General features: G+C 40.0%; 1 protein-coding gene across 22 annotated transcripts in view; it reads left to right on the top strand.

Moving 5' to 3' along the window:
• Positions 1–16,169, top strand: part of DTNA (dystrobrevin alpha) — a 394,437-nt gene extending 378,268 nt beyond the window's left edge. For 9 of the 22 annotated variants that reach the window (XM_007974295.3, XM_007974297.3, XM_037982386.2 and 6 more), the window contains 5 exons: positions 2,451–2,540; positions 4,278–4,446; positions 6,775–6,907; positions 9,489–9,537; positions 12,535–16,169. In XM_007974295.3, the coding sequence (XP_007972486.1) occupies positions 2,451–2,540; positions 4,278–4,446; positions 6,775–6,907; positions 9,489–9,506 (410 nt within the window). In that variant the 3' untranslated portion in view covers positions 9,507–9,537; positions 12,535–16,169. The remainder of the gene's footprint in view (positions 1–2,450; positions 2,541–4,277; positions 4,447–6,774; positions 6,908–9,488; positions 9,538–12,534) is intronic. The other 13 variants (XM_037982388.2, XM_037982393.2, XM_037982389.2 and 10 more) reach the window with 2 other exon arrangements.
• Positions 16,170–17,822: the final 1,653 nt, after the last annotated feature.

Here is a 17,822-nt window from a genome sequence, read left to right as displayed (position 1 = left end):
ATCACAGCTCTTTAGCAATGAGGTAAGCAAGAAGGACATGTAGTCATTTGACAGATCCCTTGTTCAGATTCCCCAAAGAGTTGAGCCATTGCCTCTGTAAGGTAGGGCCACAGGGTTAGGCCTCTGCAGTTAGAGGAGTACAAAGAAGGATGGGGATGCCAGCCAGCACTTTCCCACGACAGGGAGAGTGACTGTATTAATTTAGAAATCTTTTTAACACTTTTTAAAACCTCTTCTTACTATCCCTTTTTACATTTATAGAGAATAAGAAAAAAAAATCATTCTGTAGACCTTCACCCGGCAGCTTTCATTCCCAGAGTAACCACTACTAACAGTTTGATCCTTCCCAAAGTTTTGCTTATGTGTAAATAGATATGTTTAAGGATGTAATTATAGGCACATACTCTTTTCTGGTTTTTTTCACACAAATAGAATCATGCATTGCATTTCGGGGTCTGCAATTTGCATTTTCTTTAAATTAGCAATCTATCATGCACATTCTTCAAAGTCTTCACATAGAGATCTAAGGAAAAGAGAGACATGTTTGCCTATGGGTTTTAAGGCAAAGGAGATCATAAACAAAGTTAAAAGACAGAAACAGTCTTGAGGAAACTATTTCCAGCATATGTGTCAATCAAGTTTCATAATTTCAGTTATGCAAAAATCACGTACACATCAGAAAGACAGACACCATCAAAACAAAAACAGGTGAAAGATATGGACAGACAGAAGAACAAAGAGAAATTGCCAGTAAATATATGAAAAGATGTTCAACCTCTGATATAATTGCAGAAATATAAATTTTAATAAGTATCGCTTTTTGCCTAGAAGATTAAAAAAGTGTTTTGAAACATCATAATATCCAGGGATAGCAAGAGTGCAAGGAAACAGGTACTCTCATCCATGTGGAGGGGTGATAAAATCTTAACACACTTCAGTGAGAGAGAATGATGAACTCTCTACTCTCTTATGAGGGAAAAGGAAGGATCTATGTTAGAACTTTTTCTTCTAGGCACTGAACGTAACTCAAGAGTTTTTAAAAATGTAATTCACAAAATACCTTTTTTATTTTAATTTTTAGAAAGAAAAATATCCCTTCTCTAAATCATATTTTAAAGAAATTTACTATATTTTAAATCAATTTGTGATTTATATTATAATAAATGTTTTACTTAACTACTGTGATTTTTTAAGTTTAAACATATTTATTATTTTATGTAGTTAGTATTACTTTCTGAAAAATGACAGAATGAAATGTGGCCTGTAGGCAGCCTTTAACTTATAAAGAGTTCATGCCACCTAAGTTCATTTGTAAGTTAGGTATTTGGAATCTTGAACCATTTTTTTCTCAAAGATGGTATGGTAATTATCTCTCTTTACTTTCCCTACTCCCAGGCTGGATCAAAAGCATCCACTTAAGCCTTAGTGTGCGTGAAACAAAATAATAATCATTCTCTGCCATTAAGAAACATAGTCTAAGTTCCAATTCGTAGTATCAGACATGCATCTGCCCATGTCTTGGCAGAAGAAACAAGAATCCTCACCCCTTTCTCACACTCTGGGGGCATTCAGTGCATGTGGGTTTTCCATTCCCAAGTGGTACTTATACTGGCAGGAAGAGCTCCAGGAGCCCTGATAGGAGACAGTGCATGTCCTAGTAGAGACCAGAATCAAAAGTGCTCAGCCATCAGGTAAGGGCAAGAACAATAACAGCAGCTAGGAAGGCACAGCTCTCCTGGCAAACCTGACTTTTCATCTGTGTGGATTATCCTTTCTTTTTTTTTTTTTTTTTTTTTTTTTTTTTTTTGAGATGAAGTCTTGCTCTGTTGCCCAGGCTGGAGTGCAGTGGCACAATCTCAGCTCACTGCAAGTGCTGCCTCCCAGGGTTCACACCATTCTCCTGCCTCAGCCTCCCGAGTAGCTGGGACTACAGGCACCGCCACCACGCCCAGCTAATTTTTTTGTATTTTTAGTAGAGTCAGGGTTTCACCATGTTAGCCAGGATGGTCTCGATCTCCTGACCTCATGATCCGCCCGCCTCGGCCTCCCAAAGTGCTGGGATTACAGGCGTGAGCCACCACGCCCGGCCAGGATTACTCTTAAGAAGGGTGACCACACACACTGGTTTACCTGGGACCATCCCAGTTTTGCCAGGTCAGCCAGTCTGATTCATACTGCTCTCTTTCACTTTCAAAATTGTCCCCACTTGGACAAATAATATATGAAGCTCCATCATTAGCCATGTCTTCTTACCGCAGGACCCACTGCCCTACGTGGTGTTTTGTTGCTGCTGTTGTTTTTTCAGGAAATGAACCAAAGCCCTTCTGAAAAGGAGAAATCTTAGAAGTTTTCTTGCTTTAGGTTATTAATGGGAAAGATAAACAAACAACATAAAAATGTAGGATAAAAGGAAGGCTTTGGTTTTTTACATTATTTCTTCTTCCCTGAAGGTTCAAGAAGAAATTTAAGGAATGACTTGCTAGTGGCTGCGGATTCCATCACTAACACTATGTCCTCTCTTGTGAAAGAGCTGAATTCTGGTGAGCTCCTGATTCCTTTTCATTTGTCTGCTCATCATGGAGGGGTCCGTAAGTGCTAGCGGCCTCTCCAAGAGATCTGCTCATTGTCTAATATCAAAAGATTGTTTAAAGCTCTACATGGTATTTTGTTGGTCCATTCAGATTTGAGGGTTTGTTTTTTTTTTTTTTTTAATTTTTGTTTTGTTTTTTGAGACGGCGTCTCTCTGTGTTGCCAGGCTGAAGTGCAGTGGCACCATCATAGCTCACTGGCATGTCAAACACTTGGGCTCAAGCAATCCTCCCACCTGAGCCTCCCTAGTAGCTGGGACTACAAGCACATACCAGCACACCTGGCTAATGTTGTTTGTGTTTTCATAGAGACAGAGTCTTTGCTATGTTTCCCAGGCTGGTCTCAAACTCCTGGCCTCAAGTGATCCTCCTGCCTTTTCCTCCCAAAGTGCGTGAGCCACTATGCCTGGCCTATTCCGATTTTTTAAGTAATGTTTATAGTTTGCTTATTAAAAGGCTATTAATACATACTCAATGTAGAAAGTTTGAAAAAGGCAGAAAAGAACAACGAAAAATATTCAAACTGACCTACAATTCTGGAAGCCAAAGATAGCCACTGTTCACATCTATGGTGACCTAAAACAACGTGATGCTAAAGTTATTTTATAGGGTCAAATGTTTATTTATTTATTTATTTTTTGAGATGGGGTCTTGCTGGTCTTGAATTCCTGGGCTCAAATGATCATCCTGCTTCAGCCTCCCAAAGTGCTGGGATTTCCAGCCCTTATCTATTTAGGTTTCATTAATTTAGAACGCCTGATCATTTGAATTTGAATTTCAAATTGAAATTTACCTTTGCAGTATCTCTGAAGATAGATCTGCCCAGAAATAAATGCATAAGATTTAAGGAGACTTTTTATCCTCCTAATACTACAAAGAGTGTTCAAAACTTTAGCAGTATGAATATGCAGATAAATATCCTACCAGTTACTAATGCATCTCCATCTATTCCTTAAGGCCGACCTAGCAAGAGATTTGTCTGGCAAGACTATGGTCTTATAGTTGAGATTACAACAGCTATAAGAAATAAAACTTCAGAATTAAAAAAATCCTGGACTTAACTTTCTTAAAGCCTCTCAATTGAAAATTGTTGCTACTAATTTAAATTAAGATTACCAAACAGAATTAAATGATAGTAGTTAATACATCATGATTAATGGCAGGTAGTCACGCCCCTAGCAAATGATGAGTACGAAGTTATCCTTGGTGTAGAAGTCTTAAGCACTGTTAGTTTATACTCATAATTCTTTGAAGTATTAAGTGATAGGGTTCACTTCATATTTTAAGTTCATATTTTAGGCATTTTAGGTGAATACTTTATGGTTAGGTTTAGGTTTTAACTCATATTTCTTAAATTAGTGTAATATTAAGCAAAAGTAACAATTTTAGTTAAGACTCTTACAGAAGGGAAAAACCAGAAGTTTTAAAAAGTTAAGTCAGTTACTAAGATGGCAAAAATTCCTCATAACATTTCTGAGATTTAAAAAATGCTGTATACCAACTGATTTTATAGTAATTCATGTCAATATCAATTCTTATTTTGAAAAAATTAAAATGTACTTGATTAAAATATGATAACTGGTTAACATTTTACACAGCACAGGTTGATTTGTTAAGCCTACTCCCTTATTTGCAGGTCATAAAAAAATCTAACAAGTCACTCTTTATTTCTTCAATTGTATCTGCCAGAGGTTGGGAGTGAAACAGAGAGTAATGTGGATTCTGAATTTGCACGGACTCAGTTTGAGGATCTTGTTCCCTCACCAACCTCTGAAAAGGCTTTTCTAGCGCAAATCCATGCTCGAAAACCTGGGTATATTCACAGTGGAGCTACCACAAGTACCATGCGTGGCGACATGTGAGTATCTTCCGCTTGGAGGCATTTTCTCAGTAACAAAACAATCCGTAGGAGGCAATAAGAAAGTAAAAGCATAATTGTTTAGGGTTTTTTTTTTAACCTTCAAAAGGGGTGACATAGTTTTCTTTTCTGCCAGAGATACAGAATGGTGCTACATTTAAATTCAGCATTGTAATATCTCCCCTCTTACAACTTCCAGAGAGTTATCAATAACCTAAACCAACCAGTGCCTATCAAGAGCCTGCCTTGCCCAAGGCACAGTGCTAGTTCTATACAAAATAGTATTAAAAAACTGCTGCCACCCTTTTAGGACTCAGACTACTTCAGGAGATAAATCATCCTATCTTTTGAACTTATTGTATTTGCACTTAGAGGATACCATGACATTGGAGAGGTCTCTGTTCAGAATTGGTGTAAACAACATCATATAAGTATTTGGAATTGAAATAAGTACATGTATAAAATCTCATTATAAAGAAATCAAGTTTGGTTGACTTGTTGAATATGTATACATCTGACCCTCTAAAGACTTATTTGTGAAAGTTTCCACCCAGTTCTGGAGCTTGTCAGAAACCAGCAGCATCAGTGACGTCCCCACTAGACTTTCTGTGACCCTGGATCAGCTCAAAGTAGTCAGCAGAGAAAACCAAAGCTGAGAAACAAAGGCAAAGCTGGGACAGAGCTGCAGAGCCCAACTTGGGAGGGAAAGGAGGAAAACAAAAGAAGGGAAGAAAGTGGCCCATTAAGAGACCATGGTTCATGGAGTTACGGGAAACGTGGGCAAAGGCTGACCCAAAAGCTGGGGTAGGGAGTGTCTGAACGCTAAAAATACTACAGAAGGGTGGTGTTGCTTAATACGAAAAGTACTTCAGACTAGTGTATAAAAATAAACTGGCCATATTAAAGACTCAGAGAAGAAACTAACCAGAGGCCTTTCTGGTGTTTGGCTCCCAATCCAAGCAGTGAATAAACGATCAGTAATCATGGAGAATTATCAAGAGCTGTGGTCTAAGAGTCAGCTGTGAAGCAGCAGAGAATAGGATCAAAACAAAACCATTATAATGGGACTTAACATGGCAGTACGCTGCTGCTTAATAGAGTTTGCTTTCTTGTCCTTTCTTCTGTATTCTAGAATTGTTGGATTTGTTATTCAAAATAGTGAATTAGTTGTCATCTGTTTTGTCTGATAAATGCATATCTACTTGACTTTTTATTATTAAGCATTTATATGGCAGTTAGCTAGAATTTCCTTGTCCCAATTCTGAAGTCCAAGACTGTTGAGGCCACCCTAATCTGCTAGCCCTGGTACGCTGAGTGCCAGTACCAGCTACCAACATGTGACTCAGGAGTTAGGGAAGGAAAGTTAACAGAGGCCTAGGCAGACCCATTTAGGCTGGCCCCAAACCTCCAAAAATAACCAGAACATGTTGTACAGCTATAAATAAACATGAACAACGACGTTCAAGTTCCAGCCTAGAAACTTCTTCTTGACCACTTATTTCATTTTAGGGAATAATTTAATATCTCTATTGTCTAAACATGTCCTTGTGTTTTACCCTGAGAATCTTTTAGTCCTCTGATTTAGGTAGCAAGCTTACGTCCAGTCCCATGAAGAGCTTTGCATAGTCTAGGATGAATAGATGGAGACAGAGTCCCACGTCAGGGAATGAAGTCATTTTTAACTATTTATTTCAGAGTGGAATTGGATAATTAAAATGCTTTTTTTTTTTCAGATTTAGAGCTAATATCAAGAGTTATGGGTTAGTAGCCCTCCTGGCATCGACTAGCTGATATTCTTAGACTTAATTCTGTAAAAATAAGGCATGAATGTGGTGTGCATTCATATGTGTATGTGCATGTGTGGGTAACACAAAAGAGATTAAATTAAAACCAAATGTCCTTAAGCATTACTTCACTAGAGGGCTCACTCTCCATACAGAAAGTGATCTTGGGTTCTATTTTGAAGAAGAATAAAAAGAGCCCTCAGATTGGGAAAACTTTGTATCCCCTCAAAAGATGTTTGCCATTTTTAAAAATATAGAACATTTAAAGGACCAACCCATTTCAGTAAACCCTAGGAAAAGAGAGATGACCTATGACCACAACTGCCATAAAAAAATTGTGTATGAAAATACCTTGATCATATATTGCTTCCAACCTCCAAAATGTTTCCAAGTTTTTCTTTAGGTATTACTAAAGAAGACATGAAAGTGACTTGGAGAACTAAGGAGAAATAAAGGTGCCATTAAACTACAGCTCACACACAAATCCCACTTGTAATTCTCTTTTAAGATTCACTCTAAAATGTCATCTGTGGTTTATTCTCAGGGTTACGGAGGATGCAGATCCCTATGTGCGGCCTGATGATGAAAACTATGAAAATGACTCTGTCCGGCAGCTGGAGAATGAGCTCAAGATGGAGGAATACCTGAAACAGAAGCTGCAGGATGAAGCCTATCAGGTACCGGGATCCAGGCCCACCCACCCCACCTCTTCTGCCTCAACCCCTTGGTAGCTGGGTCTTTGACATGACTTGCAGAATCAGGGCCTTCTCCTTCCTTCCACCCTCCCTTTCCAAAATATGCTGATTTTACTCCTTAATCCATGTCTTCTAGACAGTACAAATATTAAATGCTTCTTTTTTTTTTTTTTTTTTTTTTTTTTGAGACAGAGTTTCACTCTGTCACCCAGGCTGGAGTGCAGTGGTGTGATCTTGGCTCACTGCAACCTCTGCCTCCCTGGGTTTAAGCAATTCTCCTGCCTCAGCCTCCCCAGTTGCTGGGACTACAGGTGCGCATCACTACGCCCAGCTAATTTCTGTATTTTTTTAGTAGAGACGAGGTTTCACCATATTGGCCAGGCCGGTCTCAAACTCCTGACCTCGTGATCCGCCCACCTCAGCCTCCCAAAGTGCTGGGATTACAAGTGTGAGCCACTGCACCCACTTCTTATAACTGTCACTCACCATGTATTCTTTTAAATTCTGCCATAGAAAGTGATAAGTGGCCTTCTTTTATATTGGAAAAAAACATGGTCACTAACAGTCCAAACTCTTTCAGGCCCATTAAGAAAGATGCTTTTTCTCATAATTATTTTTAATGGATGCAAAGAGCAGGGCACAAGAAAATTGAATAATCATAAACCCATCACCTACCTCAAATTATTTGCCCTCAGCCTTCCTCATTGCCCACCTCATGCCAAGTGTAAGTAGGAGAATGGCAAACCTCATGGAGAAATGTTGGGGGAACTGCAGGCCTGTGTTCAGCAAGGTGTGGACAGACAGATTTTCAGATGTACTGGAGTGTGTCAGCCACCTGGAAATTCACTGAACATGACATATACAATTGGGAATAAATGTAACCAGCGACTCATCCTAAAGGCCACGCATTTTGCCGTGGAGAACGTTCTATTGCCTTGTTTGTCTTCCTCATGTGTTCCTTTTCCCTTTAATTCACAGGTGTTTGCTTGGGGTTCTAGTATTTCAGGGATGTTTGCCTGGTTGAGACCAGCATTTTCCTGGGCCTCATTGGTTATTTTATCCTGTCAGACTTTCTGTCGAATGGCCAGACAAGTTTTCTGCACATTCTTTTGGTTTTTTGTTTTGTTTTTGTTTTTGTTTTTGTTTTTTTCTTTTTGAGACAGGGTCATTCTGTTGCCCAGGCTGGAGTGCAGTCGCATGATCATAGCTTACTGCAGCCTCGAACTCCTGAGCACAAGTGGTCCTCCCACCTCAGCCTCCTGTAGCTGGGACTACAGGTGCACACTACCACACCTGGCTAATGTTTTTATTTGTTGTGGAGACAGGGTCCACCATGTTGTTCAAGCTGGTATTGAACTTCTGGTCTCAAGCAGTCCTCCCACCCCGGCCTCCCAAAGTGTTGGGATTACACGCATAAGCCACCATACCCAGCCTTTCTGCATATTATTAGGGCAGCAGTGCCCTCTCTTACTTTGTTATTGGAAAAAAAAAAAAAAAGAGAGAGAAGCAGAAAGAATAAATTATCTCCTATTTTTCATATGTCTATAGATAAAGCCTTGAAATATTTTTCCAAGAAGATTGTAGCAGGAGAGAAACGGAAGCCCACCAATTCCATCCCAGAAATATAAAAACAAAGTTTTGCCTCTTTGGAATGTTCCATTTGCCTTTTCAGTTTAACAACCACATTTCAGAAGCAACTAAAATGTTGGTCTAGCCATACCAAGGAAAGAGGGAAAAAGAAAAACATAAGTGACTATATATGTAGAGCCATGCTCCCACGCTTCAGAAACAAAGTTGTCTGATTGCAAACCCGTGGAGAGTGCAGTTTTCCTTGCGCCTTCTGTGGCTCCTCCACAGAAGGAAACCAGCCTGGAATAAAACTGCCAGGGCATCTCTGGGAACTCTGAGGGATGGCATTCCTACACATATCTCATTAGGCTCTGCTGTGTAGAAAGAAAGAAAGAAAAATGTGACTAAATAACCAGTGTTCTGGTTCATGCTATCAGAAGTGTCTATTAGGCCTCCCTCTTTGAGCTCATGTCACTTTCTGTATTTCAGTGGCAGCAGTAGCTGAAATTCTAGGGTTTTTTTTTTTTTTCTTTAAGGGAGGCAGGCTTACACTGTTCCATATAAAATATTAGATTTTTATTCATTTGAATGAATTAAAAATGTAACCTTCTATGTGTAAAATGAAGGGAATTTCTACTAATGACTTAAGATTCAACTGGAGGTTTTACCATCGCTCGTAAATATTAAGCTCCCTCTCCTTCTCCTTTCTTTTCCATGCCTCATGACTTCTAAGAAAAGGACAGGGAAGAGGCTGGGAGAATATAACAAGCCTGTGTATCTCCACTCAAAACATATGCCCTGGAGGATGTCAAAGTGGTTTTCCTTGAATGCTCCGTGAGCATATGGTTGCTGGATGGATTGGAATGCTACTCTCATTCAATAGACTCTCTCTCTGTGTCTTTGTGCATGGCTTCCTGCCAAATAATTCACCAGCTTGACTGCATCACAGACTTGACGTGTCACCTTTCTCGTTTATGTCCTTTGTCACCCACAGGTCAGCTTGCAAGGTTGAATGCAATATCCTTTTATCACACTCCTCTCAAGTAAGTACCGTCTTATTTAGGAGGAAATACGGCCACTGTACACTCAATTCTGATAACTTGTAATGTAAATTCACAATCACTTCTCTTAGTCATTTCTTTCTATGTGATAAAATATCCTCCTTCCCTGCTGATATCAAAGAATCATCTCAGTCTATGGAGTGTTTCATTATAAACTAGTGGAGATTTGCCAGACATCCTTGGAGTTGACTTCTTACTCTATTAGCTAGGGAAATTGGCACAAAACTTCTAAACCTAGAGATGTTCCAGTAATCTTCTGTGGCTATGAAACTTACCAATAAGTTTGTCACATCACCAATCCATGACAATATCAGAGTTTGTAGCCGCTCTAGCACTTGAAAAGGAAAAGTCAGTACCTCTAGAGATGGGCCAGCTTACTAGTCATACTATACCTAGGGCTCAAGAGATCAAATGTGTGTGTCTCAATGAGTGAAAGAAGAACCATGCATTATTAAGAACAAAAGAGCCTAAACGGAGGAAAAATTCTGCAGCCGTATGTTTTTGGAATACCTGATTCAAATCCATTGTGGAATTCAGCAGTATATAAATTAATTTAAAATACGATTTTCACGGCATGTGAAACCACTCCAAAGCCCTACCTAAATATGTGGAGAATCCGCAGTAATTTTTTAATGCAGAGAGATTAGCACTGGACTGGCAGAATCACTTGACTGTAGTGGTCTGAACCTTAGGCGCCAGACTCTAATAGACCCATTTCAAATATGGATTTCACCAAATCCTAGCAGCAAAACTTTGGGCAAATTATTAAATCTGTATTAGCCTCAGTTTCCTCTATACAACATATTGCATAATAGCCTCACAGAAGAGGCTGGTATTATGTATCACCACAGAAGAGGCCCGTATTAAAAACCATATCCTACTCACTGGGATATAGTTTTTAAAGAGCTTGGCATAGTGCAAGGCACATTATCATTTATTATGAACATTCACATGTATGCCTGCCCCTATGTTCAGTGCTTTATAGCACTTCAACACCTGGCAGCTGCCATAGTGTTTACCTAAGTGTACGGGAAACACTGGGACCCAGAACTGGCTTTCTCTCTCTTCTACTTTTATAAACAAGGCTAGGACGCAGCTACGTGTGATGACTTGGCACACTGTGGGCCACACTGTTCCATAAGTCTAGATTTTTTTCTCTGGCTCCAGTTAATAGCCAATTAGATACCCCCATGATAGTTCAAAGCAAATATACCTCTCAAAGGATTCTGACTGCACTGGCCCAAACATTTGAGCTTTCCCAACCATGGAATCTATGTAAGTCTATGGTGCAGTGGACAGTAATGCTATCAATGCTGGTTGCTATTAATAATTTGAAAAAGGAACAAAGATCTGTTAAATGACATACTAATTAAGAAAGAATACATGCTAGTGCAAATGCTACTGACATCCTGTCTCAGTCCTCAGGTTAAAATTAAGCAAGTGACAATCGCGGAGTAATTGCTATGATCATATTATATACTTTATGAGCAGTGAGGAAGGAGCTCACTGACCACTCTCTATTCTTCCTCTCTTGGATTTGAGAGTGCCACACCACATGCTCTCCTGACTCATGACAACTAGAACGAAAAAATTCCCAGGAGCTGTTTCTGAAAATATTCACTCCAGTTATAACAAACTTAGTCCCAAGGGGCAGGCCTTTTCCTTTAATAGCATTTTCTTTCTCTTAGCTTCAGCAATTTGATCATTGTTGTTCTGCACATTATTTAAACATCAGTAGCTAGTTCTTAGAAAAATATTTTTGAAAGTCTAATAAAATGTGCTTGCCTTAAACTCAGATAAAAAGTAGCATTTTGTACCTAAAAGCCAAAAATGTCAGTACGCTAGAAGTTCCTAGGCCATTTTTTAAATCTTTTGTTGCAAATTTAGCAGTGAAAAATTAGACAGTTGTAGTCTTTGCCATTTACTGCATCCTGTAGTCTACCTAGCTGGAATTCCACAGAACTCTGAACAACAACCAGCCTGTCATTCAATCAGCCACATAGGCAAATTCATTTAAAACCTGATAGAATGTTATAAAAACTAGTGGCTTTTCATTTTTGCAGCTGGCTCTATCCTATTGTACTCTTTCTTAATGTAACCAAGAAGTACAGGTACATTTTAGACCAGTTTATTTTATTAAAATATTTCTGTTTAGACTTCCTGACTATACTGCAAGACCAGAAATTATCCCAAAGTATATGTGTCTCTTATCCAAGGGTCTGAAGCCAGTTCATCAGCTTGACATTAGCCATCCGCGAAGGCAGAGGGAGCCTTGCATGGGGAAGGGGCAGAAGGTGGATGCCAGAGACAGAGAAGATGCAACATCTGCTCAAAAAGAGCTTTAGACCTATTTGAAAATAAGTACGCCCTTATCAACATACAATACTAAAAAGAGTGAATAGTTTAAAACCTGGCTTATTGGTTTTCAACTAGCTAGTTCTGAAGAAACAGTATACATAATGGCACTCAGCTTAGCGTCCTCCAGGACTCAATTTTGGCCCACTTAGGTATTGAATTTGTCCCTCTTACATCCTCTGGCCACATGGTACACCACTCTCCTTGGCCACTCACATCCTAATGGAAAATAGAGGATTGGACCATCCACAGTAGATTTTTTAAAAACCAACATGGCATCCTAATGATGGGTCACTGGTTTTATCTCTTTGTCCAAAGGACAGCACAAATACTTCCGTTTGTGTGGCTTTTCCCCTCCAGACGCCTCCGGTACCCACTAAGAAAGAGATCCACATAGAGGACTTCCTGTCCTCTCTTCCAGAAGATGCAATAGCACACAGTGTCCTAGGACATTAATTCCTGATTGTCATAGGAAAGGAGTGTGTGTGTGCCTGTGTGTGTGTGTGTGTGCGCGCATGTGTGCTTTCGTCTGTATTGGGGAAAGGGGGGGGATCCTAAGCTTCATAACCCTAATTTAGAAACAATTTGCATCTTTAAAAAAAATTACACATTCCTTATTCCCAGGCAAGCTATAGTCAGACAGATGATGAAAGTAACATGAAAACTGGTGATGATGGAGAGCCCTGTGGCCACACAGAGGAGGAAGACAGCAGCCTGGCAGCAGCCTCACCGAAGAGAGGAGCCACCACACCCAGCAGCTCCCGACAAACCCCCCACCCCTAAAGATGTGTTCTGATGACTATAGTGCAGCTAACTTTTTGTTCTAAGATTTTTAGTGCATAGGTGTGTGTTTCGAGAAGGAAAAAAAAAAAAGACTTTTGTTCAAAGTTAACTTATCAGCTACATCCTCTGTAACATGGTTCATCTCTGGTTAAAAAGCAAACAAACACAGGCTGAAAACCCATGCTGCTGTTATACACAATGGCAGTATTAACAAGCATTTTAAACCTTTGCACATGATATTGAACCTGTTCAGTTTACAATGACAATATTAATACTGTTTATAGCTAGACGTTTGATTTCTGAATTGTTTGGATTTTAGCAAAACAGTTTATTATACACTGTACATTTTTTTTCACAGCAATTGGAAAAAAACAACCACTTGCAATCATTCACTAACCCTGAAGAATTTGGTTCCTGAGTGTACAAACTCAGAGCCTGGAAGCCAAGAAGGGTCCTTGGCCTGCACGGTCTGTAGTTGACTCCAAGTCTCTGTGAGCAGTGACTTGAACCAAACACACCAGGAATAATCTATTCTTTGGGGCCTCTTTCCAACTTGGGGTTGTTTTCTTTCAAGATACTCTAACAAATCAGCCATAGAATTTAGTGTAAATATTTTTTTCCAAATAGATACCATATTCAAAAAAGGCAACATTCAAATTATATAGAATCTAGTTTTTAAAAATCAGCACAGATCTTCTTAAAAAACTGTGAACTATGTTTTGAAATACTCGTTACTAAAGCTGTTTATAAACCACAGGTGCCATAAGATCCCCAAACGGACTAAAGTTATCTCTGCTCTTCCATGGTCTTGTTCCTCTCGTTTTGGCTTTAGGAAGCATGTCTTTAACAGCACTGCTCGTTCACAAGTTCCCCTATCAAGTTGTTTGGAGGCCTTCAGCTTTAAATGTACAGGCTTAAAGTGCGCTTGCAAACGTTCTCTCTCCTTTTATTTCTGAATGTTGATTGCCTTAGCTGGCCACCTGGTGTTCTGCATGTAGCCTTCTGTGGTCATGTGAAAGGAGACAGGCTCATCTAAGTTGAGTTGGGATTTTGCACTCAGTGAAAAGCTGAAGTGCAACAGAACTATCAAAGACAAGAGGATAAAAGACTGGGATAGTCTTTTCTAAGGACCCTCTATAGAGGGCTCTAAAGACCTCCTTTGGGAATTCTGGGGAAAATGAAAAAGTAATCTTCTAATTGCTTCAAGATTTGATTTTTTAAAAAAAGCCTGCGACATATTCAACACATTAGGCTTAACTTAGCAGTTTCTCTGGAATTCCTGTCTCTCCTTTAAAAGAAAGGAGAGAACATTTTAGAATAATTCTCAAAGTGTGTCCCCTGGACCAGCAGCATCTGCAACACTTAGGAAGGTCTCCAAAATACTAATTCTAAAGTCCCACCTCAGGCCTACTGAATCAGAAGCTCTGGGGTGGGTCCAGAAATCTGTTTTAATCAACCCTCTAGGTGATTCTGATGCTCGCTAAAGGTTGAGAACTACTGCTTTAGAATGAAGTTCGTATAATAAAGTCTCTGAAAAGGCCTTATTCAGAATAAGCAGGAAAGGTTCTGTGATTCACTTTTGCTTCTGGGACTGGCAAAAACCTTCTCCAAACCTACACAAAAAGTTCGTAGTTGGTGGATGCCCAGCCGAGTCCTGACATCTTCATGCCCCCTCTGCAGAGGGCGGCTGTACGATGTTCACATGTCTGCATTTGGTCAGACATCATCTCCTTGGCTGCCCTTTGAAACCAAATCGCTTGCCTTGGGGATAAAGCGCTCGATTGGCATTAGTGAGAGGCCCATCCTGTCCCTTGACGTACTTAATCATACATCTCTCCAGAGAACCCGCCTGAAAAATGTCCCTGAGCACAGGCTGACACCAAAGTGGCACAACTGCACAGTTCTCAGATTTCTTTGCACAGATTGATTTTTATTGCGGGTTTTGTTGGGGTGTCTTAATGTTCATCTCTTTTCCACTGCCCATCCTCTGTGAACCCATACCTCTCTAGATGGAGCAGGTGGCCACTGGTGCCTCATACTCAGTACTGAAAACCACTACATCCCAGCTACCTATAATGCTGTCAGCTCAAAATCATAGCCAGGTAGTTCTTGAACTCAGAACTTAAATCCTGCACGTGGCACTCCACCACTGACTGGACCGAGCTGGCATATGTTGTTTTTTTGTGTTTCTACATCAAAATGTTCGTCTAAGATTTGAACTGTTCTGCTGATAACCTTCCCCGTTGTCATAGCTATTTCATTGCCAACCAACTCCATCACATGGTTGTTGATACCATCATATAAAGCCATTGCAAGGACTCTGGAAACTGCCGCCAATGACCAATTTCTGACTAACCAGCCACCTTTTCTTTCTCTTAGCTCCACGTCAGCACTGAGACCAGACTCAAGCACCCCTGTCCTGTAACCGAGACAAAATGGCGTGTGTTATTTTGGGGTTTTGTGTTTTTTGGTGGGTTTCTTTCCTTGGCTCTCCAGATTTACTTTTGGGGCCTGTTCTAAGTGCAAACCCAGCAGGTTTCACTTGTCGTGTCCCTTAGATCCAGCTACATCTTGTGGGGGTTGTTTCTTTCTTGTTCCACAATGAATTGCACATCCATCTCCATCAGAGCTGGTAGCCTATTAATAAGCACTGGTCTAACACAGCCAACCCTCCCCCACAGCGCCATGTTAATGGAGGAGGGGAGGAAGGTGAAATCTACTGCATGGGATTCAGGAAACAGTTGTGGTTGGTCAGGACGGAAGTCGGGGTAAGTTTGGTTGGTCAGAGGGAGTTGTGCTGGAGATTATGAAAAATGGATTCTCGAATGATCTACTATAAGGCAGGGAAGGTTCATTTGTAAGTAGTAATGTGAACTGAATTGCATTAAGAGTGTGTGGCCTTTGTTGTGATATACTATGTATTTTCTTATATGCATGAGCCAAACTGTTGCATCATAATTTAGCACTGATGTCTGCTTTTATTTTGATCATCTTTGTCCACCCTTATTAGTTCTTGGCTGTTAACTATAGATAGATCTTGTAAATCCAGCAACCTTTGGTTGCTGCATTCACCTTGGTTCGATTCCACACCAGGAGCCACAAGTGAGAACTCCACTGTCCTTAGAAGAAAGGGCATTTTTACTTTTGAACCAAAAAGAGAAAAAAAAAATCCGAAGTGTCACATCTTGAGGCGAATTAACTGTAAGACATTTTTAATTGTGACTACTGCAATTTGACACCATTTGAAATAATTCAGAGACACTAAAGATTTCACAATATTCATTGGTATTGTAAAAAAAAAACTACTATTGTATGGATTTTTGTATTGCTGTTAAGTATTGTTTTGTGTGTATGTGTGTGTGTGTTGGAACCTCCTGGGGACATGTTATATTTTGAAGTGATTAAACTATTTAATTGTGTGTCTATATTTTGGAGTGGAATTATTTCTTCATTAAAAAATGTTTTTAAAAACACTATATCTTGGGTGTTTTATTCCTTTGTTTCAATGAATCTTTCCTAAAGCAACCTGGAGTCAGTCTGTTGAAAGAAGGAAGGCAGGTAAGTACTTACAGTTTAAAGCAGGACCCATTGATGGAATATTGAGCCACTGAGGCAAAATAGCTCACCTTCTCTTGCCTTGGGGGACACATGGTTTTTAACCATTCTACTGTTTTATTAGCATCTGCGAGTATCTGATAAAAATACTATTCTGCTGTTTATGGAAATCCTTATTATAATTGATATGGAAGTGAGTTTGAAATTCTAACAGCTAACATATTTCATGTTTGTATCGCACACTGTTCTTAACACTTTATGTGACTTCACTCAATTCTTTGAATCCTCTGCATCTAGCCACGTATTCTGCAAATATTAAGTGCTCAATGGTTTTATGTTGAATTACTGAATAAATGAATTTGTGGTGTTTGGTTTGTTTTTTTTCTAGAGTTAGTGATAAAAGAGGATCAGCAGGCCTAGGAGGTCAATGTGGTGACAGCAACAGCAATCAAATTAAGAGATCCAAGGAGAGTGTCAAGAGTCCACATGTTAAGTATTCTTATCTCAGAAACAAACCACAAAGGGACACAAAGAAACTTTTGGAGGTGATGGCTATGTCTATTACCTTGATTGTGGTGATGGTTTCCCAGGTATATGTATGTCCAAACTCATCCAATTGTATATATTAAATAGGTACAGATTATTGTTTATCAATTATACCTCAGTAAAACTTTAAAACAAACACATACAGATATAAATCTTGCATGCAGAGATGGAAGAAATAGAGTCCACAATGATAATCACTCCTTCCATTCACATCTCTCCCTCAGAACCTCTGTGAGTCCCATGCAATGGAAGATTGGGTGTTTCACTTGCTCAAAGGTCTGTTTTCTTTACAGGACCTGTGAGTCTGGCTCTACACTTCAAGAATAGCATTTTTGGGGAATCTGACTCTGGTGCTGAAAGTCTGTGCTCACAGGGCTGAGTTGATTTGAAGTCCATGGAAACAGCTGTCAACACTCTAGAGGCACTAGAAAGAGAAATTAAGAAGTTCTCCATCCTTTGGGAGGCCGAGACGGGTGGATCACGAGGTCAGGAGATTGAGACCATCCTGGCTAACACGGTGAAACCCCGTCTCTACTAAAAAATACAAAAAACTAGCCGGGCGAGGTGGCGGGCATCTGTAGTCCCAGCTACTGGGGAGGGTGAGGCAGGAGAATGGCGTAAACCTGGGAGGCGGAGCTTGCAGTGAGCTGAGATCCAGCCACTGCACTCCAGCCTGGGCGACAGAGCGAGACTCCGTCTCAAAAAAAAAAAAAAAGAAGTTCTCCATCAATTACAAAGGCAAATACTGACCTGAGATAATCACGAGAGGGAACTCACCCAGTCCACTCACTTCCCTTTGAAGGTGAGAGCCAAGGGCATGCCCAGCAGCTCCTGTCCACACCCCTTTGGGCTGTATTTCAATGACTCACCACTTCATCTCTTAGGCGCCACATTTAGCTCTGCCCTACCTCAGCATTTCCCAAATTTATTGAATTATGAAAGCCTCCTGAGAAGTTGATTAATTCTGATTTGGCAGATGTAGAGTAGGGTCAGGTAATCTGGACAGTATTTTTAATAAGCGCTTCAGG

The sequence above is a fragment of the Chlorocebus sabaeus genome, chromosome 18 (assembly GCF_047675955.1).
Source record: "Chlorocebus sabaeus isolate Y175 chromosome 18, mChlSab1.0.hap1, whole genome shotgun sequence".
NCBI lineage: Eukaryota > Metazoa > Chordata > Mammalia > Primates > Cercopithecidae > Chlorocebus > Chlorocebus sabaeus.
This window is presented reverse-complemented; position numbering and strand designations above follow the sequence as displayed.